The sequence below is a fragment of the Apus apus genome, chromosome 1 (genome assembly GCF_020740795.1).
Source record: "Apus apus isolate bApuApu2 chromosome 1, bApuApu2.pri.cur, whole genome shotgun sequence".
Lineage (NCBI taxonomy): Eukaryota > Metazoa > Chordata > Aves > Apodiformes > Apodidae > Apus > Apus apus.
This window is the reverse complement of record NC_067282.1, coordinates 152,177,132-152,198,833: the sequence shown is the minus strand read 5'-3', so window position 1 is coordinate 152,198,833 and position 21,702 is coordinate 152,177,132. Positions and strand designations below refer to the sequence as shown.

At 56.7% G+C, this 21,702-nt stretch overlaps 2 protein-coding genes across 2 annotated transcripts; both read right to left on the bottom strand.

Moving 5' to 3' along the window:
- Positions 1–307: 307 nt before the first annotated feature.
- On the bottom strand, positions 308–1,259 carry LOC127386428 (histone H5). The gene has a single exon (XM_051623423.1). It carries the CDS (start codon positions 1,069–1,071, stop codon positions 493–495), a length of 579 nt encoding a protein of 192 aa, XP_051479383.1. The 5' UTR covers positions 1,072–1,259; the 3' UTR covers positions 308–492.
- Positions 1,260–6,804: 5,545 nt separating this feature from the next.
- On the bottom strand, positions 6,805–21,171 carry TRIOBP (TRIO and F-actin binding protein). Its single transcript, XM_051641842.1, has 14 exons — positions 20,864–21,171; positions 17,121–17,177; positions 16,722–16,790; positions 16,183–16,272; positions 15,230–15,339; positions 14,256–14,814; positions 13,529–13,639; positions 11,371–11,518; positions 10,848–10,959; positions 10,246–10,405; positions 9,776–9,889; positions 9,382–9,468; positions 8,327–8,490; positions 6,805–7,601 (listed from the first exon to the last, which is right to left on the bottom strand). Exons 1-13 carry the CDS (start codon positions 20,867–20,869, stop codon positions 8,329–8,331), a joined length of 1,785 nt encoding a protein of 594 aa, XP_051497802.1. The 5' UTR covers positions 20,870–21,171; the 3' UTR covers positions 6,805–7,601; positions 8,327–8,328.
- Positions 21,172–21,702: the final 531 nt, after the last annotated feature.

The window sequence follows — 21,702 nt, the reverse complement described above, 5'->3', positions numbered from 1 at the left end:
GGACCCAGTGGAAGAGAGAGCAGGGAGCCCTTTTTCCTCCTTTGGGGAAAGCTGTGGCTCTCACGACCATATGTTCCCGCTTTCTCTCTGACACAAGGAGAGTCTTTACCCAGCCCCAGCAAACGCTCAAGCCCCCAGGTGCCGGGGCTGGATCAGGAATTGAAATCCTGTACGGCCTCGACAGACACATGGAGGAGCCAGCATCCCTCCCAACCCCCCACAGGCAGCCCGGTGATAAAAAAACCCAAAACAACAGACACAGGCAAGAAATTTCTGAGACATCGAAATAAACACCCAGACCAGTAACTCTTAAAAACGGGAACTCTCCGTACCAAACATATTCCTTTTTTCTTTCAGTAACTGCCTTGTTTTAGCTATTTCCAGACAGGGATAGATCAATTCTTTATAAAAAGCAATAGAAAGGGGTAAGAATAAAGGCAAAAGTTATTTACAGAAACCAATAGGGAGAGTACCGAGACGCCTTTAGACTTGTCACTTCTTCTTGGGTGATTTCCGGGCGCTGGACTTGGCTCTGGGTTTCGACCGCTTTGCCTTCTTGGTCTTGGATGCCTTCAGTGACTTGGCCCTAACAGTCTTTGGCTTCTTGGCTTTCTTCGGGCTGGTCCTTGACTTCTTCCTGGCTTTCCTGGCAGCAGATTTGGGCTTCTTAGCCGGTGACCTGGCTTTCCTGGGCCTAGCCGCTTTCCGGGGCGATGTGGATTTCCTGGCCACCTTCTTCCTCTTCTTGGCCGGAGACTTCTTCGCCTTGCTGGCCTTGGCCAGGCGGAAGGAGCCGGAGGCGCCGACCCCTTTGGTCTGCTTGAGGACGCCGGCGGCCAGCAGGCGCCGGATGGAGAGCTTGATCTGTGCGTCGGCGTTCTGGCCCACCTTGTAGTGGCTCTTCACGTACTTCTGGATGGACTGGCGCGAGGAGCCGCCGCGGCTCTTCTCCGCCCGGATGGCGGCCGCGATCATGTCCGAGTAGGTGGGGTGGGCTGCCGGCCGCCGGGCCGACCTGGCCCGCTTGGGCTTGGCGGCCGGAGACGAGGCTGCAGCCGGGCTGTCCGTCATGGCCAGTGCTTCTTCGACGCCCCGCTTCTCCTCTCGCTGCGGGACCCCCGCCTCTGGGCGGGGTGAGGCTGGGGAGAGAAGCGGTGGGGAACCACGGCAGGAGCCAGGAGCGTTGCTGCAGCTGCTGCAGCTGCTGCTGTTATCGCTGCTGCTGCTCCCGGTGCCGCCGCCGCCTTTGCAGCCGCTCCCGCCGCGGCCGGGCTTTTAAAGGCGCGGGGCGGACCGCGGGGAGGACTGCCCCGCGCGCGCCACCCGCCGCCGCCGCTGTCCCCGCGTGTCCCCCCGCCCCGCCCCGCCCCGCCCCGGGCAGCCAGCGGGCTGGGACGGGCAGGGGCATCAGGGGGCCAGGAGGGACATTGCGGGGACAGCGCGGGGGGGGGGGGGCGGAACAAGGAGGGACAGTGGGGGGACACTGGGTGGGGACAGGGAGGGGTCACTGGGGGACAAGGAGGAGCACTTGTGGGGGACAGGAGGTGGGAACAGGGAGGGACACCGGGGAGGTCACTAGGGGACAAGCGGGGACGCTGGGGACATCACTGGGGGACCAGGAGGAGCAGCTGGGGAGGTCACTGGGTGGAGACAAGGGGTAGGGGGGTCGCTGGGGGATAAGGAGGGACACAGGGATACTGAGTGGGGACAAGGAGGAGATACTGGGGGCAGATGCTGGAGGACAAGGAGAAGTACTTGGGGACACTGGGGAGACAAGGAGGGATGGCAGGGACACGGAGCAACATCAAGATGTGTGGAGTGACACTTGGGGGGACACTGGGGGTCAGGGAGGGACAAGGAAGGACACGGGGAGAAAGATCAGGGGACAAGAAGGGGCACTGGAAGAGACGCTGCAGGGCACACCAAGGGGAAAAGGAAGAGCCCTGGGCTCAAAACTGGCTCAGCAGCAGCAACCACAGCTGGATGCCTCTGCCCCCTCTGCTGCCCTCTTTGCTCCTCATCAGGTGCTTTGGGGACGGACATCAGCTCAGCGCTGACGTCTGGGTAGTGGGGACCACAAATAACAAGCTGTTCCCCTCCCCCCTTGGTTCTGGGGGACACGCACCCAAGTCTTTGTGAGGGTATGGAGCAGGAACATTTGATGGTCACCATCAGCCATCCTTTCTGAGCTGGGCAAGCTGTCAGCTGCTCCTGGGAGATTAAATGTTGCTGCTATCATCATCTTACCCATAGGATTTCAAGGTTTCCCCCCTTATTTCTTCAAAACACCCAGATGTAGCCACTGGGTGTCCACTGACCTGCCCTGCGGTGTTTGGAGGTGAACCCCAGCACCTCCAAACACCTCAGCACTTCATCAGGGCATTAAAACACACCTTCCTGTCACCCTCCTGTGCCCTGGATGCCCTGGGGCATGAAAACCACTTGTCAGGGACACACAAGGAGTATCTCTAAAAATAAGTATAGATATGTAAATACAAATAAATATAAACATAAATATATAGAAATAGAAATTATAGAAACAGAAATAATAGAAATTAGAAATAGAAATGAAAATAGAAATAATAGAAGTAGGAAAATTCGATGCCTCCTCCCTGACATACAGGTGTGCTATTTGAGGGTGCTGTGTGCCCCTGTCCCAGGAGGAGACCCTCACCCCTTGATGCTTTTCCACCTGTGGGGGGCATCCCCTTGTGCCTCCCTCCTTGGTGCCACTCTTCCATGTGTCCTGCTGCCTTTTGGGGAGCAGGACAGGTTCACAGCACCTGGAAACCACCCGATTTTATTATGAGCGAAGAGCTCCTCATTGCAGAGAGGAGCAACCACCTTCCCATCTCCCTTGAGATATTCGTTTTAGCTCAAGACCTAGTGAATACATCGCTTCCCACCCCCTGTGGAGCACACAGGCTCTGGTGGCCTCTCTTCAACACTTTGCCTGGCCGAAGGGCCGCTCATTTTTCCTAGCCGGGAATAAACGGCCGTCGCTGGCTGCCTGCACGTAGGCGACCCCGGCGCCCGCAGATAAGGCACCATCTGCTTTTAGTTGCATCCAAGTTTTTAACCGTCAGAAGCAGCTCACCCGTCTGCCGGGCTCTGAGGGGATGATGTGGAGTGGGGGGGGTTGTACGCATTGTCCCCCCAACCCCTGGGTTTGGCACAGCAGGCACGGGCTGACAGCAGAGCCTCCAGCCTGGAAAACCAGGCAGCCATTATCGGGGCAGTGCAGTGGCTGCAGGGGGGTAGGGACAGGGGAGAGGCAAAGGGCAGGCACTTTACCTGTATTTAGCCTGCTGAAAATTAGGGGTCTAATCTGAGCTGGTCACCTGGGCAGGTCCCACAGCCAACCAGGGCTGCTCAGCCTCTTCTGGTGGGTGCTGCCGTTCACCAGCAAACACCCTCTCCCCTATGCTTGGGGGTTCCACATCCTTCACTTGGGCTAGCTCCCTAATTTTTAGCCAGTCAAAATAAGGGGAACACCCCATGCCCTCAAGCAACTTGGAAGAGGGAAGGCATATGGGTGGTCACCGCTCATCAGGTTGCCACAGGCCTTGCACGTGGGGGGATCCTGGTCAAGGTAACCCCTAAGCACCCCATTCTATATAGGACAGCACCCCTTGAACCCTGCACCGCTCTACCGATCAATCCGTAACATGTGCTGGCTGGCATGGAGAGGAGTTTTCCATCTCCTGGCAGGAGGCTGAGGCTGGAGGTGGGATGCAGGTGCTGCAGGGCAATGCAAGCCCCACTGCTGCTGGGAATTGGGTGCTGCCAGCATCCCAGTGCAGGCTGCATGGTAGGGGGCTCATCTAGAAGGAGAAATTATTCCTATGGACCACCCCCACTGCTGTGCCTGGCTTGGGCTCCTGCCTATATTTTTGGCCACAGGAACATGATCCCATGCCCAGGGTGAGATGGGTTACCCCCTGCACCTCCTTTTCTTCTCGAAGTGAGCTACCCAACAACTCCAAATCTCCTGTGTCTCCCATTTCTGGCATTAGTCTGTAAAGACTGGGAAATCTTGCTTCTCTGACAAACCTTGGAGGACAGAGCCTAGCAGAGGAATCCTCTCAATAATCCCCTTTAAATTCTCCTCCCTCCCTGCACTGTTTAACCAGACCTCATGGGGATTTATGCACTTCCAGCTGTGGATTGCATCTTAAATGGTCAAACTGTGTCCATCGTAGATGTGCTGTGGATCTGCTGGGTAACAGACCCTGCCTTCCAGGGGCAGGATGAATGTTCACTGGCATCGCAGCACACGGGGGCACTTCTGGTGACTAATGTCAGCAACAACATTTTATATTACCCCTTTTCCATTTTCAAAGAGGCTCAAAATCCCCAGCAGTGGGCCTTGGCCTCACTGGCACTGAGATTCAAGCATGTCAGTGCTTTTTTTAGAGGCAAAACACGGAAATTGGCTGATTTTCCTGCTGTGTTTGTCAGAACTTCAGCCCTGAGCCCCAGGGTGCAGTGCAGTGTGGTCAGCCCAGCATGAAGTCGTAAAATCATAGAGTCATAGAACTATTCAGGTTGGAAAACCATCCAACCATCATCCCTACTCTACAAAGTTCTCCCCTAAACCACATCCACCAACACGGTATCCAAATGGCCCTGTAAGTCGCTCAGCCCGGCCACTGCTAACGGCAGAGCAGGCTTTAACGATGCCAATAAATGGTGAGGGGGCATTGCCTCTGGCTGCTGGGCTGATTACCACTGTTTTAAAAGATTTACAAGTTTTTTTAAAAGAACAATGACAAGCTCCAATGGGAGCTGGGGTGCTGGCTGGCACACAACCAGGGTGCTGCGTGGCTGTGGCTTTCCCCCGGTGCTTGAGGCTGGGACGAGTCTCGCTGTGAGCAAGGGGAGGGAGTACAGGCATTCCTTTGGGATGTTTTTCGGGCTCCGCCGGCCATCATGCCCGTCTCCCGCGCGCATTTGGGTTGTCTCCTCTCCCTGCCACTCACCCCCCACCCAGCTGCCCTGCACCCAGCAGATAGCGGTGCAGCGATGGCGGGGTGGCCGTATCGCCCCGCTGCAGGCGAGATGGGGGCTGCCTGATAGACCTCGCGCCGTTTCGGGGTGACAGGACCCTCCTGCCCATCCGGCAGCTGATCTGTAGCCGCAGAGCCTCAAGGAGGGGCAGTTCGACCACATGTCAGGCGCCTGCACATTTTCCCCCTGCTTACGCCACATGTTTATCAGGAGCAACAGCCCCTGGTTGGGAAGGGGAAAAAATACCAACACAACACCACCCCAGCAAACCAACCCAAACAAACATGAGATAGTGAACCTTCTGAGGAAGGGGCTGGTGAGCAGCCTACCAAGCAGCGTGCATGCCTGCAGTCTAGGGCTCACCCCTCACTCACTTTCTGCTTGCTCCCCAGTCCTCCACTTTTGGGGGGTTCCTCCCCCAGGAGTAGGTCTGAACATACAGAGCGTTGTTTCAGTGGTTGCTTTGTCTAAAAAACACGCACACACACGCCAGCCTGCAAGATGGTGACCTGAACCCTGATTGTTTTTTTTCTCCTTTCTTAGTCCCTACCAAATCCCCCATGGCAAGTGCATTCGCTGCAGCCTGGAAGCAGTTGTCCTGAGCTGCTCTATTCCCTCTTTTCTTTCCCATCTCCAGACCGCAGTGTGACAAATGCTCACACCACCCCTAACTCAAAAGCAAGTTATATCCTGCTGGGAGGCGGGGGGAATACCCTGGGCCTTGGGCAGCACAGGGATGGGAGGTTTTCCAAGCAGGAGGCCGAGCCCCAGCCAGAGTGAACCCCAGCTCTGCGTGAGTGCGATGGGGAACCAGCTCCTGAGCTCAGCACCTGGCCTCTCGCACCACCCACTAGGTTGCCCAAGGGCCTCACGTGTGATGAAATTCTGGAACCCAGTTTTACCGGAATTTGTGACTTAGGAAGGGGGTTGCCCCACCTGGGGAAAGCAATCGCTGCAGCTGTGTCCATGGAGGAGCGGGTCTGCACGCGCCTGCACCCCTCTGCCCCAGGGGCCACTGTGGTCACGGTGAGGCAACCACATGCTGAGCAGAGGTGTCCTGACTCTCCCCACTGTAGCTGTCACTGTGTCATTATGCTCCACTCCCATCCCCACATCTTGCACTGCTCCAGCTTCCCAGCTGGTGCATCCACCACGTCCATGCAAGGTCCTCCTTGAGCCCTTCACCTTCCTCTTTTCAGACAGTGCCTCCAGCCTTGGTGTGAGCCCACAATTAGGGCTTTTCTGTAATTACAGCAGGCTCTCTACAGAGCAGCAGCTCATGTATACATTGGGATGGGGCTCAACGAGGAACAGTCACGTCCAAGTCCTTCACTGTACCAAAAAAGCCATATGCTTCATCCAAAAACAGGAATAAAGCATTTTGAGATCTCCCTGATACCCCCGGGATCTATACATACTGTTTATTTACTCTGCCAGCAATTTGCAGTGCTGTCTGCCCCCACCAATTCTGTATTTACTAACACAGCCCAGGCTTGTCTCACCCTCCATGGGGCTGCGGATCCACACAGGATTTTTAGAGCAGTGTGGTGAAGCAGACTGTTTCCCCCTGAAACCCAAAGGTAGAGCACACAGCTGGATAATAGCACTGCAGGTCTCCTCTTGCTCTCTATCCAGGGGCTGGGGGTGCTCCTGCTGCTTTCCCTCCCCAAATCCAGAGGGAGAGAAGATATGGGTCAGGGTGCCCCAAAATCACTCAGGAACCTGGAAAAATCATATCCCCCCACACTGCCACACTGCATTAGAGAAATGTTCCCCTCAACAAACACATACGTCTCAGCGACAGGGGAAGATTTTATTAAGTTAAAAGTTGAAGGGTGCAGCAGAGCAGCAGCAGCTGCCACCTTTGGGGGAGTTGGCTCTGGCAGGTGCAGTAGCAGCCTCACAGCTCCTCTTCCCCAGAAAGGAGAAGACCCATGGCTCTGGGCTCCTGCCAATTCAGGTTCTTGAAGGAGTCAAAGGACACTCACGGAGAGAGCTTGATCATGCAGACTCTTGCCAAGGTCTCCTCTTTCAAAAGTCCCAGGCAAGCATGTCCATGGCAGACTGCCCCAGCAGCTCCCTCCTATGGCTTGCATGTCTTCTCCACAGGTCCCTGGAGGTGCCATGGGGAGAGGAAGTGTGTCCTCACCGTACATCCCAGGGTGGGTGCAGAGATATTTGGAAGAGAGGGACTATGTGCTGAAGGTGGCTGTGTGGTCGGGAGCACCAGGGCTGGGGCAAGAAGGAAAAGCAGATTCTCTTTTTCAGGTTAGAAAACATTGGTGATGTAGCAAAAGTTTTCCTCCTCCTCTTCCCCTTCTTCCCGAGGAGAAAAAAATCCTTTATAAAATATAATTTTCACATATAAAATCCTGAAGAAGGTGCATGTAAGGAGCCAGTCCAAACAATGTGCTCAGGTATGCAGACAAAAGGGTTCATCAAAAAAGCTTTGGGAGGGCAGTGAGGAGGCTGGGGGGGTGGGAGAGATTCCTCGCCAAGGCGATAACGGATGGGATTCAACCTCCCCCTCCCTGTAAGTGAGGAGTGGAGCAAATACAAAACAAGAACAGATAAACAAACGAAGAGCAGACCTAGAGAGAGACAAAACCAGAAATGGTTAAGAAAGACTCCACTGAGCGCAGCAACACTGTCCCTTCTGCTCTCCTGGGAGATGGCTGTGTGGCACCCTGCTACACACCCACCCATCTTGGTGGCCACCAGCAAGCACTAGTGGATCAGGGTGACCCCAATCCTGATAGGGTTTGGATCCCCAAGCAAGAAGCAGAAGCGCTCTGGACAATGGGACACCCTTGTTCCTGTCACCCTTCTTCCCTCCCCAGCTGTGGCAGGGAAGGCCACAGGCAAGTGTGGAGAGCTGAGCCTAGTCAGGGCTGCTTTGATGCAGACCTAAAATTTCTGTGCTGTGATAAGGAAATGGCTTCAAAGGCAAATGCAGAAACATCACCTACATAGGTAGGACATAGCTGCCCCCACGCTGCCACTCCAACCATGGGTTGAAGGCCAGCAAGTGGCTGGCTCCCACCTGCAGCCTGGTTGAGCAGTGCTTGGTGCTGGCTGCAGAAGTTATCAAGAGCAACACAGTGAGGAAGGGGCTGGTGACCTTGGGAGAACATCAGGGACACCAGGAGGGTCAGGGATGCAGGATGAGAGGATGCAAGAAACAGAGAAGGAAGAGTATAAGGCTAAAGCTTCAGCACTGAGTGGAGCAGGAGGAACGGGCAGCTTCCATGCCCCGTCAAAGCCAGTCTCAGCCACCTGTGCCCGCAGGGGACATCACAACATCCCTGGTGCTCACCATTACTTGCCGACGCTGTTGCACAGTGACTCCTTCTCCTGCAGAGCTGCCATGGCCAGGCGCAGGTGCTCCTTCAGCTGCTCGATCTCTCGCTCCGAGCGCACCTTAATGTGATTCAGCTCCGCATAGACATCTTGGTATTTCCCTGAGGCAAATCTCTTATCCTGCCAGGGGAGGGAGAGAGGGTCAGCAGGTTTTAGGGCTGACACTAGGGAAGGGGGCAGCAAGGCGAGCCCAGCAGAAGAAGGGCCAGCAGGTGAGGAGGGGAAAGCCAGCCCCGGGTTTGATGCCCATATCAATCCAGGCCATGCAGAAGGTATTCAGAAGAAGAATGTGGAGGCAGCACTTCCCAAACCCTACGCTGGGGAGGAAGGCAGAGTCATTGGTCCCACAGCAGCAGGCATCTGCACCATCTGATTACAGAGGCAATCTGGTCTTTACCATGGCTCGTGGGTGTTTGGCCCAGCCATATGTGAAAAATAAACCCCAGGAGAGATGCAGGCCACTGAAAGGACTGGTACCAGCCAGTTATATGGCAAGAAGCTTAAGTGAGAAAGTTACAAACTCCTACAGCATCGCTGAATCTCAAAGCCTCTTTCAGGTTCTCCTTTGGCAGGGGTCTTTGAAAATCCCTCTGAAAGAGCTGCTGCCAGTGGAGGGAGCAGCAGACCCAGCAGCAGCGCCCAAAGAAGTGTGTCCATCTAGTAAGGAGACAGCCAGGGGAAGAAAAGGTGGCTGGGGAGGAGGAATGCTGGGCAGGCTTCATCCAGGCTTCCCACCTGGAAAAGAAGGACTCCTGGCTTGTCAGTGCTTTTATGTACATACATCTTGGGAAACCAGCAGCAAAGTATCTGTGACGTTTCCCCTGTACAAGGCAAGTCTACGCCAGCTTATGCCGTGACTGATGAGCAAGCATGGATGAGGAGTACAGGTGACAAGAGGCTTTGGCCTGAGCATCCCATCAAGCCCAGCTGAATCCTGCTGAGATGCAGCCCTGGGGCTCCCTTTCCTCCTCTCTCCTGCTGCCTTCCCAAAGGCTCCCAGAAAACACTAACCTTTTGCATCATCTGCAGCTCCTCCCGGAGGCACTGCACCTCTTTTTTCAGGTACTGGAGTTCGTTCTCCTTCACGCGCAGCAGCACCTGGGCCAGGGAGAGGAGAGAGGAACCAGAGGTGACTCAAGAGCCACCACCTCGGACAGGCCAGCAGGCTCTGGCGCAAGCGCAGCGGTGGAAAGGAAGGAAGGGCCAGGAGGGCCCGGGCAGGAAGCAGCAGGGTTGTGTTGGGAGAGTGGCGGCGGGGAAGCTTGCGTACCTCCTTCCTGCACCGGCCTGCTGCTCATTCCGGCACCCCCTCCCACCCCTTCCGAGCCCTGACTGCCGTGAGGAGAAGACCCCTGGCAGGGAGCGGGGATGGAGGCAGCGGGGCAGCCCGGGGGCACTGCCGTACCTCCAGCTCGCAGGAGCTCCGCTCGTTGTTGTGTGCGGAGCGGTCCCCAGAGCCCCGCGACGAAATAAAGCTGCGCAGCTTCCCGATCTCATCCGAGAGGCGGGTCTGCAGCTCCTGGGGGAAAACATGAAAGATGTCACTGGTAGCCAGCCAGTCCAGACAGCCTCTCCACTGTCCTGACCTCTCCATCTTCATGCCAGCCCTGCTCCAGCTTAGAGACCGCCTTGTAACCCCCTGCCCATACGTGACAGTGGCACCTACAACCAGCAGCAAATACACTTGCTGTATTTAACAGCACAGTTAGGACAGGCCCATCCACAGCCTCCAACTTTTGCTTTCTCCTTTCTGATGATAACATCTCAGAAAGGAAGAAATATGAACAAATAAGGGAGTTTCATCAGAGAGGCTGTGCCGTGAGAAGCAGGAATGTGCTCCATGCTCTCTGTTGGCAGGAAAAGCCCCTCACTTGCCTGGTTTTTCCGGAGGAGCTCCTTCCCCTCCTGCTGACAGTGTAGCAAGGTCTGCTCCCGCTCTTCTGCCTGCTGGGTGAGTTCTCCAATTTCCAGGCACTTTTGGGAGTACTGTTCAGAAAGCACCTGCAGCTCCCGCTTCAGGGAATCGATGTCCAACCTGTCAAAGAGGCACCAGCTCATTGCTGCCCTGCAGTCCTCGCCAGCCCCTGGCCACTGGTATCACCTTCCCCCCCGCCACAGGCCACAACAGTCATTGGCACAAAATAATGTCCCCTGTGGTCCAAGGCTTCAGTTCCTACCCCCAGGAGCATGGTGCTCTAGGAGCTTCAAGTCATGCAGGAGAAATGTAAAGAGAACAGAGGGAAGAAGCTATAGGGAAAACAGGTGCTATAGAGAAAATAGCCAAGCAGGGGGTAAACCCACCTGCCCTACAGCTCGAGCAGCCCTGGCAGTCACCACTGGGCACCCGCTGCCCCTGGAGAGGGAGCTGGGGAGGTGACAGGGAGGACAGCTGGGGGCTACAGCTGCAGGTGGGGTGTGGTGACACTGGTACAGGGTGGCAGCATCAGGCAAGGAGAGTGGGAGAGGTGGTTTCTTACTGCTGCTGCTTCTGGAGGGCATCAGAGATGGAGTCACACTGCTGGAAGCTTCGTGACCTGCCCAGCTCCTTATTCATCTCCTCCCGGTGGGCTTTCTTCAGTGCCTCAATGGCTGGGGAGGGGGACAACAGGAGATGGGCAATCAGGCTGTCCCAGCTCTGGCACATCGGGGCGAAACCATGCCAGGGAACCAGCCAAGCTCTTGCTGTTGCAGGCTCCCAGACCTGTCTTTGCAGGTTCCCCTCCATCCCATCTGCCCTTAGGGCATCGCCCACCTTTTCCACACCCCAGGATCATCCTGATATGCCAAGCACTGCCAAGGAGACTAACACAGGGCAGCGTGGGAGATCCCAGCCACCTCTGCCAGTCCTGCCTGCTTACAAGACGCTGCTGAGCAACAGCCTCACACCAGTAAGGTCAGCAGGGTGTTCCCAGATGACTGGTTTCTTGCAAGAGACGTTTGGGAGAGGCGGGAAGGCCTCCCCTCCCCTGAGAGAGGGCACAGCTTGGTGTCTGCTCCTACCGGCTGCAGTCGCCGCAGCCTCCTCTGCCAGGAGCCGCTCCTTCTCCTGCCGCAGCCGCTCCAGCTCCCGCTGATGGTGCCTCTGGAGCTCCTCCATCACTTGCTGGTGGGATGACTCCATCTCAGCCAGGCTGCGCTCACAGGCCTCCTGCCATGCAGGGGAAAGGAGGGGTGAGGGACCCAAAGGTCCTAGGCACGGACATGGCTTGGGCCATGACAGGCACCTGACTGGACTGATGTTTGGCTTTACAAACCTTACCCAAGTCCAGGGCCAGAAGCAAGAGCACTTCAGAAGGAAAAGACCACCCTGGAAAAGTGAGGTGGCACTTTTATCACAGAACACAACCATTTGACCTGGCCATTTTGCAAGCGCTGCATGCTATGAGGAGCAAGAAGTGTTCGTCTTGTTTTTCCTAAATTTGAAGAAACAAGACATGGACATTTCTCATGTGCCAAGAGCTGGGAATAATGTGCCTGGAACCCAAGCCCAGACCCCTCCACCAGACTGCAGTGCCAGCCGGAGGAGATCAACAGCAGGAACCACATCTCAGTATCTGCCTTTTAAATGAAGCAGCATCCCCCAGAACCAATGAAAACTGAGCCTCTCCTCCTGAAAAGTGACACCCTGCACTGCCCTCTGGCCTGACAGAGGCTGCCAAAGAGCACTCCCCAAAGCCTGACGATTAGGGATCCTCCTCACACAGTTTGCCCTCCTTTCTGATGGCTCTGAGGCCAAGGGGTTGATTCTTTCAACACCAAGCACTGTAGTTAACTGGTGTTACAACAAAGCAAGTGCTTCCCACCTTAGAGCTATGCTTCCACTCTCCCTGCAGATGCTGGCAGCACCACCCCAAGCCCCTTAGAATGGACTTGTTGCCACCAAATCATGCCAGAGTGCTATTTCAAAAAGCCAAGGCATCTAAGATGTCAGCAAAGAGCTAAGAACCCATCGCATGCCCTGACAGCCTCCTGCTGTCCCATTCCTTCCCCTGGTACACAGCAAGGGTGGATATAAGGGGCACTGCAACATGCTGCAGGAATGCAAGTCCTTGCTGACTACTCCTTCCTGATACAGGGAAGCTGGGAAGCTTCACAGAGTGACCAAAGGAGATGAAAAGTTGAGGGATCAATTTGGTGATCTGCCCACAGCCTGGCTGTGAACCTCGGCAGAGTGAGAGAACGAGCCCTTTGGGGAAAGACCAAGTTTGGCCTCAGATGTGAGATGCTGCCTTTTGAGCTAAGCTACTAGGGAGATAAGGTGCCATTCCTCCCCGTTCCTTTTCCTTTTTTTGACCATAAAGAGGCCTGTGAACTGTAAATATTAAATAAAGAAGACAGAACGACTGGTAAGTGGCTGGGCTGGGCGCCACAAGACTTGTGGGTTTCTTTATCTGAGCTAGGTACAGCCAACCTACTGCAATAGGCTTCACCAGCCCCTATTTCCTTCCTCCTCGGTATCTTTCGACATGTAGGGCACATCCTGAAATCCCCACAGTGCAGTGGAACAGCAGCCTCCCCCCAGGAAACCTCCCACGGGATGTGACCCCGCTTGCTTTGGATGAGGCCACGGGGGGGGGGGGGGGGCAAAATAAATAAACAAAGAGAAGCGAGAGGCTGAAGCGTGAGCAAACTCTTCCTTGCGGGCTTTCCCATGTGCCTTCCCAGCAAATGAACAGGCCGTGCTGTCAAAGTGACCTTCAGGGCTCGGGCAGCTCTGGCACGGACAGGAGCTCCCCAGGGCCTGACAGACTGCTTTTAACTAGGGATTAGGGAGCCTCTGTTAGCAAGAGCCACACTTGGCAAGCTGCAAACTGCTGGGGAACATGTGGGTGGCTCAGCAGAAGGCTGCTGACCCACTCCCGAGCTGGAGGATGGCTCAGCCTCCCAGGCCAGGCCAGCACTGCACCCACACACAAAGCAGGGCACAGATCCTACACCTCACTCCTAACCCTCCTCCTCCTCCCCATTTACACTCTGTCCCATTTAAGGCCAGGCAACACACACCAGCCTTTACATAATTCACATTGATTGAAACTGGGCTCAGCTGGGGTCACCACAGCAACCCAGTCATTAGCGATTCCTGCTCGGCAATAAGCTGCATCCCAGCATTTCCCAGTTTAGGGCTGGGAGTGACCCCAGGGTCTCACGTCTGGCTCACCTGTGAGATGTACCCCCGGGGCACGTGTCTGTCTCCCTGGGACTTCGCTGCCTCCTGAAGGCTCTCGTTTTGGGCCCGGCAGGACTCCAGCTGTGCCTGCAGTGACTGGACCTGTGCCACGGATGGGGGAGAGATGCTCAGGCAGGGGTGAAAAAGTGCCATGGCCTGAACAATGTGCTGCATCCAAACTCTGGGATTAGGGATGGGGAGGACCATGCATAGCCAACGGAGATGTCTGCTTCCCACAGGAATAGCAGCCTGCCAAGCCTGGTAAGTGCTAGCAAGGAGGGGAGGAGACAACCCAACTTCCACAGGTGGATCTGTGCTGGAGGAAACCAGCCCTGCACGTGTAGCTGGGATGGCAGACAAGGACATGGTGCCTTTCAAAGGCTGGCAGGTGTAGTGCTTGCAAGCTTGGGAACAGCCAGAGAAGAGAGGCTGCAGATGTACACCCAGGAAACAAACTCCATGCAAGCAGTGCCCCCAGCTAACTTATTCTGGACCAAACATGGCCTGGCTAACCTCTCCAGGCATGCAAGAGCAGGTCTCCAACCTCACATAAGCTGGTTGCAAAAGCTTCCATGCGCTTGATGGGTAGCAAATGGAGCCAGAGAGAATGAATGTCTCTGTGCACCTCTGCCTTGCTCTTCTGCAGAGCCTCCTGCTGCCAGGGATGACATGAAGGGGCCAGCAGAATCCCAGTTACAGAGAAGAGGGATGCTCTTACCTCCTTTTTCAGTGCCTCGTTGGTGTCACCCTGGCCCCCTTTGCTCTGGTTCAGCAGTGCTGTCAAGGGCACCCTCCGTGAGTCCTTCAAGGGCAGGCGTTCCAGCTCCAGCCACTTCTTCTCTATCTCCTCATTCAGCCAAACCCGCTGCTCCTCTGTGAGCGGGGGAGCGGGGAGGTCCTGCTCCCTCACCTTGCGGGAAAAGTCTGCCCCTGGGCCATCGCTGTTTGGGACCCTGCCATCGGGGGTCTCAAACCATTTCCGTCTCTCCTCCGAACGGACAGCCAGATCCCGCTCCAGCTCTTCATGCTTGGGAGTTCGGTCGGAGACCTTCAGGCTCCCTTTCGTCCTCTGCAGGGACCCCTGATTCCCGGGATCCTGTGGCAAGGGAGACAGCTCCACGTAGTCAAAGGCATGGTGCTGCCCATCCGCCTTCCAGTGACCACCCTTTGAATTCCCCTCAGAGCCCGAGCCCAGCCGCTGCTGCTCCTCTGTTCGGAGTGAGCCCTTCTGGGGGACACAGCTACGGAAGGAGTTCTCCTTGTTGCAGTCTGAGAGCCTGAAACCAGAGTGGCAGACAGTGAAGAAGAGGTACTGCCCAAGGCTCAGCCCTCACTCAGCCCAGCCTCATAAAACCCTACCCTGAGTGGGGAGCTGGGCCTGTAGCACCCCATCCCTCAGGGAAACAAGTTACTCCATGAGGCAGGGAGAATTCACCCCAGTTCCAGCCATACTAGTGTAGAAACTGGGCTAAACTGATGTGGTGAGGGAAAAAGCGGGTGCTAAGTGTGGGAACCATCAGGCTTTCAATCCCTGCCACTGCCTGGTGTATCCAGGCCACATTCAGGAGAAGCGGAGGGCAGGGCTGATCTGGGAGCAGACAGATTTCCAGAGGGGCCTTCCCACTCCCTGCTTGCCAGGGGAGAGGGGTAGGAAGAGGAGGAAGAGGAGAAGTGGCGTGGGGAAGCTCTTACTTGGTGACATCAGGAGCGCTAACTGGGCGCACGTTCTTCCTCAGGGCTTCGATCCAGTTGCGCCGGATGCCCGAGGTCATCGCTGACAGGGTGAAGACAGCATCCTTTGTCTGCAACAGGGAGGCAACGGAGGCCCTGTCAGAGGTGCAGGCAGCTTCCCCTCACTCTCCGGGCACCCGCTCGCGTGGGTAGTGGGACAGTGTCAGAGAGGCCACCTGCTGTCTCAAAGACTCTTGGGGCCAGGTGGAGGAGTGGGAGTGGACACACTCTTTTCAGGGAAGCCCATTGCACATCCTCCATGAGACCATCTCCAGGCAAAGGCAAAAGAAACTTTGCCAGCACATTTGGCCAAATGTGAGCTGGTGCAATCCAGCTGTTTCAAGTCCTGGGAGCTGGGCAGCAGCACTGGGGTACAGCAGTGGGCCACAGGGAAACCCAGGCTGTGAAGTGCCCAGCCTTGCACATCCACAGAAATACCCATTTTTGTGCTGCCTCGGCAGCCAGCTCCTGCTGCTACAGCAAGTAGCCAGGACAGGATTGCACTGGGGCTGGATCCAGGGCACAGGTTGTTGCTCTGAGCACAGTCACACAGGCTACACAGAGATCTGCAGTGCTCACCACTCCCTCCCTGCGGCTCTACAGAAGCTGCCTTGGCCAAGAGGTCGAGTAAATACTCCTGGCATTTAGCTTGGTTCCTGGGCTGCCTTCAGCACAGCCTTCAGCCAAGCCCTGCATGCCTTCCCCCTCCCTCCTCTTTCCTTTGCAGGCAGGCAGCACTCGTGTCCCTGAGCACTGCCACCCAGGTGTCACCAACCAGCCTTGCCAGGCCATTGTCCTGGCAAAAGGTTTGTGCAGCTCACATCCCAGCACCTCGGCACGAGGAGGGAGCACCCATTCCCACCCACTGTCCCTTGGGGCTGCTGCTCCGTGTCCATGCGGTGCCGAACACTCACGTGTATCTGGAAGCCATAGTTGCGCTGCACCGCAAACTCCGTCACGTCCGTGCAGGAACGGAGGTCGATTTCTCCATCAAGGTCATCAGCCTGCAAGCACAGCCACCCGCTAGGACACCAGTGCAAACCCAGCTTTAAACTAACCCCCACCACCTGCCAGCACCCTCACTTAAGTACAAGCCCCCTCTGCCTTCACCCCACAGCTCCCCAGCAGCCCGTCTCAGCTCCCCAGCACAGCGTGGCCTCTTTTAGCCCAAGGGGCAGCATGGATGGAGAGCATCAGAGATGCCCAGCCACAGGTCCAGACCTTCTCCTCACCTCCCACCACTGACAGGCCCCCCCGCCAGCTTCACCAAGCCTCCTTCAGACACCCATCCTCTTTGTCACCCTTTGGCAAAGAACAGCTCGCCACCTCCAGCACCCTTCTGGAGAAGAGGAAACTGCTGCTTCTCCCGTGCTGCCGGTCATGCCAGGGCTGTGCTCCTCTCCCCGGAGGCTGGGAAGGAAGAGAGGGCTGGAGAAAGGCTGGCTGTGCTTACCTCCTCCGCATTCGAGTCTCGGTAATACCTCAGGCTGGAGTCGGTCAGCACGAACCAATGTTTCTTCCACTGCAGGCCAATCAGGCAGGGCAGGGAAGGGAAAAGAGAGGAGGGAAAGGGATAGGCAGTTACCAGGGGAAGCATAGGAACAGGGAGGGATGCTCTGCACCATGACCTCTTGGCCTTCTCTTCCCCTTCCTCCTCCCCCTTGGCTGGGAGAGGGGCACCGGGTGAACCTCCATGCCCGCACACAGAGTGAGGCACCTCCACCAAAGGCTTCTCACTGCCTTTCCCAGTGGGAGTGATCTCAGCGAGGGAGGGGGAAGGAAATCAGCTGCTTGTCAGGGATCTCTAGCAGCATGGGCTGGGGGAAGAAGCAGGTCCCTGCCTCTGGCTTACCTCTCCTGGCTCGTCCAGGATGGACATCCATCCCTTCTTGAAATTGAGGAGGTCCGGCTGGACAGAAAAGGACAAAACAGAAGGTTATTGTCTTGGAGTGACCCACAAAAGGGCTTTTCATGCCAGGCGGTGGAAGGCAAGGCCCCAGTGGCAGAAAAACAGTGGGAATAGCCTGCCATTGCTTTTAGGAAACTCATAGGGGTGCAGGACCTGGTGGAGGAGGACTGGATCTAGTTCTCACCAGTTAAGAGGGAGAGAGACAAGAAGAGCGGGCAGAAGGGAGTGCTCCACCACCACTGATGGAACTTGCATCGGAGACAGAGGCAAAGTTGCAAAGAATCAGACATGTCTTGTCCAAACCCTGGTCATCTGTGCCTCAGAGCTACATTCCCTCTAGTAACTTCACCGCTGATCATTTATCAAAGATAAAAGCAGCCCTCACAACAAATGTACAGAAGGTGCTTCAACACCTGTAAAAACACAAGCCTTTAAATCATGTGCCCCAGGGTAGGGATAAAATCAGAGTCACAACATGCACTTGACCCTCTCCAAGACTTGACCCTCTTCAAGCCTCAATCCTTTCCAAGATGCTGGAGGCTCCTCTTTACCTAGCTCTCTCTGCTCTCTTCTGCTGCAGAGCCAGCCCTCTGCCCAGCCACAGCTACCAAAGATGAGGATGAACAGAGTTTCATCTGGATCACCCCATGCAAGAAAGAAGTTTCCCCCCCTGCTCCCTGCCTCCTCCTAACCTCACACCACCAGTGCGGCATCCCAACCAGTTTATCTCCTTCCCAAGGTGGAGTGCCAGAGAGCTGAATCATGAGAACTGCTCTCCCTGGCTTTGTCCTCAGACAAACATGCTTGAGCTGGTCCCTCCTCCCAATGCTACTGGCTCTGGAGAAGTTGCACCACCAAAAAATACAGTGCAATGCCTCTTCTCCCCAAGAAACCAGAGTTTGCTGATCTATCCCTTTTTCTGCAGCCGAACCAGGCAGGGACAGTGCTGAAGAGGTGATGGTGCCAGAGCTGGACCTCCCAGTGGTTGGCACTAGACCTGCCAGCCCTGGGGAAGACCCCAGCAGTCCCCACATGCCACAACCATCACCCCAGACCAAGCTAGTGAGAAAGGATGGCTCAGCAAGCTGACGGCCACTCTGTGCCCTGCAAATGAGCCCAGCAGTTGGCTGCAGCTATCCAGCAATCCCAGCTCCCTGGCCGCCCAGCTGGGCCAAGCCTTCCCCTGCTTTCATCTTGTCAAGCTGCAGCTCTTGGGTTACACCCAAGGTTATGGGGTGGCAAGAGCCCAGTACATGCTGGCTCGTCCCAATGCTCTGGCTATTGGTTTGAGCAGACACGGGAATGCTGGCTGAGGGGAGAGTCAGCAGCTGCTACAGCTTCAGGCCTGGCCAGAAGTGTCCAACTGTGGCCCCAAGCCACTAGGGAAGGGAAGGAAACCAGAGCAAAAGGGCACAGGGGGCTCCCACACCTCACCTCCCGCCGAGGTGATGGGTGCTGCCGGCAGCTGGGAGACACGGGGGATGCACGCACCCTCATCCCTACGGACCTGGACATCCCACTGGCCCTGCTGCCACCCTGAAAAGGCACTGCAAAAATTAATTCCTTCCCTGTGGCAGCAGCTCCACCCTTTTTCCCGTTATCCCTTCCAATCCAGTGACTTCAGCTCCGGCTCCGAACTGGGAGCGGCAGGAGGGAAGGAAAGGAGGCGAAACGTCAAAGCACAACCTCCCCCTCCCGGGACACACGTGTGCTCAGCAGAAGAGAGCCCGGCAGGCTCCTGAGGCAGAAAAACAATATAGGGAGAAAGAGAGCTAAGGGATTTGTGGCTAGGGCTGTTGTACAGATCAGCTGGCTCTTGTCCTACTGTCGATTTACAACACCAAAGCATTAGGTGCTAAACTAATGAACATTATCCGGATTGTACACTGCTAGGAAAACTGGCACAAAGTCCAGTGGGAACTGCTGCCTCTGAAGCAGCTCTGGGGCCAGAAAATCCCCCCCAGAGGGTTACTTCCAAGTGGGCGAATTGCACAGGGCTCATGTTTTCCCTGCCAGCCCCAGACACAGAGCCACAGCCCTGGAATTGGCTTTGATCTGTTATTGTCATAGCAGGGCTGGCACCAGAGGACAAGGCACCAGTTGATGCACAAAGTACTTAAAGCCACTTTTCTCCCCCTTCACACAACAAAATCCAGCTTCCTCATCTGGCACAAAGAACTTGGGACACCAGCAGAGAAGAGAGTGGGGTCCAAACCGAACCCCCCCCTCAGAGGAAATGGCCCTGCGGTGGGTGGAGGAAACGTCCAGGAAAGACGAACTGCTGGGAGAGATCCGGGTGCCGGAGATGCAAGGATGTGGCAGGATGCACCCCCGGCAAAATGCATGGCCTTGCAGCACAGCTTGAGGCTGCAGATGGCAAGGCTTCAGCATGGGACAGGGCAGGAGCAATTTTGCCTGGTTGCATCTGTACCCACCAGAGTTGTATGTTCAGCCCTGCAATTGGCCAGGTAGAGACACCAGAGGGGGTCCCAAGTGGCCAGGGACATTGGTGATGCCTGGAAAGACTGGCTTACATCAACAGGTTAAGGAGAGGCAGCTGCCTGCTCTGCCTTGAAGAAGGGCTACAGGGGAGGTGATAACAGCCTGCAAGTATCTGAAGAATGTAAACACCAAAGAAGGAAAGGGGATGGGGTGGGAGCAAAAGAATGGCTCCTGGGTGGCACAGAGGCGCCAGGACCGAGAAGAGGCTGCGCCAGGCTGAGAAAGTTTGGTGTCCAAGGAGGGGACGGGATGGTCAGGTGTGCTCTGTCCATTGCAAGTCTCTGCTGTCACGATGCTTTCCAGCTCTTCCTGCTCCCAAATGCTCCCCAGAAACACAGGTCCCCTCACCTCCACGAGACGGACTCTCAGCCTCCCGGAAAACACAATGTTTCCTCTCCTCCAAAAAGGGAACCCGCTCCACAAGGCGCAGGCCCCAGGCCAAAACACAAAGCCAAACCGCTCCAGCTCGGTTGGGTGGAAGCAAAACCACTCCCAGGCTGGAGCACACATGTAGCTCCTGCATCTATATGTACTGCAAAAGCAAGCGGGCAACAGGCTGGGGTGACAGGCTCTCCCTTTCCCACCGCCCTTCAGCTGGGGGACACAACCCGACCGGTCACCTCCGTCACCCCGCTCTGCTCCGCAGCTTTCCTCTCGGGGCCATCAGGTGCTGAGGAAGGCTCGCCCCAGGGGTGGGACGCTCCCGGCCCCAAAACCGCATCTGGTCCCCGCAGGGAGCAGGAGATCCCCACGCCCAGGGGGGACGCAGGTTTTGCATCCGATTGCGGTCATCGGTGCAGTGAGCTCGGCGGGCCTCAGCCCGGTCCACGTACAGCCTTGAGGACGTCTATGCAGGTGGGGTGATGCCCACCGCTAACGAAGAAGTGATGCTAACGGACTGATTCTACCGAGCGGCCTCGGAGAGCCCAGGAGGGGAACCTGGCTGTGACGGGCTCTGAAGGAGGCACCGAGCCTCCGCCGCAGCCTCGGGCACCGGCGGGGAGCAGCGGGGCCCGGGGCGGGCAGGGAGCGGAGTGACCCCGGGGGGGCGGCGGCTGACAGCTGGGGACCCTCCGCCCCTTCCCAGCCCCGGGCTGCCCGGAGGGGTCCCGCCGGGCAATCCCCTCCAGGAGCTCTCCCCCTCGACCCCCCACCCCAATCCCGGCACCCCGCTCCCAACTCACCGTCATGGCGGGGGCGCCGCGGCCGGTGGCGGGGCCGGTGGCGGGGCCGGGGTCGCGGCGGGGCCGGGCGCTGGCAGCCAGGGCTGCGGGGCTGCTTCAGCGACCGGGCGGCTTCCGCGGGCCCACCATGCTGGCTCTGCCGCCCGCCCCACGATCGCCTTCCGCCCCCCACCCCTCCTTTTTGGTTTTGTTTTTTTTTTTTTAATTAAGAAAAAAAAAGTAAAGAGAAAAAAAAAGGAGGGGGGCGGGGTGGGGAAGAAAAGAAAACCCACAACCCACCCGAAAAACTTTCCTTTCCTCCCCCCTAAACTTCCTGGGAGGGCCCGGGCAGCCCAATGGCAGCCAAGCCGCCGCCGCCCCGGCCGCCCGCAGCCAATGGAGCCGGCGGGGCGGGCGAGGCCGCCGGGGCACACGGAACACGGGGACGGCCCCGGGACGGGGCGGCGATGGGGCTGAGCCGCGTCCCGCTGCCTCCTGGCTGGCCCGGGCAAAGTTGAAGCTCAGGGAGGGACGGGCTGAGTCGCTGCTGCCCTAAGAAAGGACAGCCGTGAGCACAGCCCTTCTCCAGGCAGGGTTTTCTTTCAGGCAGGGGTTATTATTATCATTATTATTATTATTTTTTAAAGCAGGGATTTTCAGCAGTCCCGTCATGTGTGTGCACACAGTGGGGTCCTCACCTTCATTCCTGAAGCTGCTCGGTTTTATCTGCCCCGAGAAGTTGTAAACACCCTCTCCCTGGGAGCGTTCAAGGCCAGGGTGGATGGGGCTTGGAGCAACCTGGTCTAGTGGGAGGTGTCCCTGCCCATGGCAGGGGTGTTGAAACTAGGTGATCTTTAAGG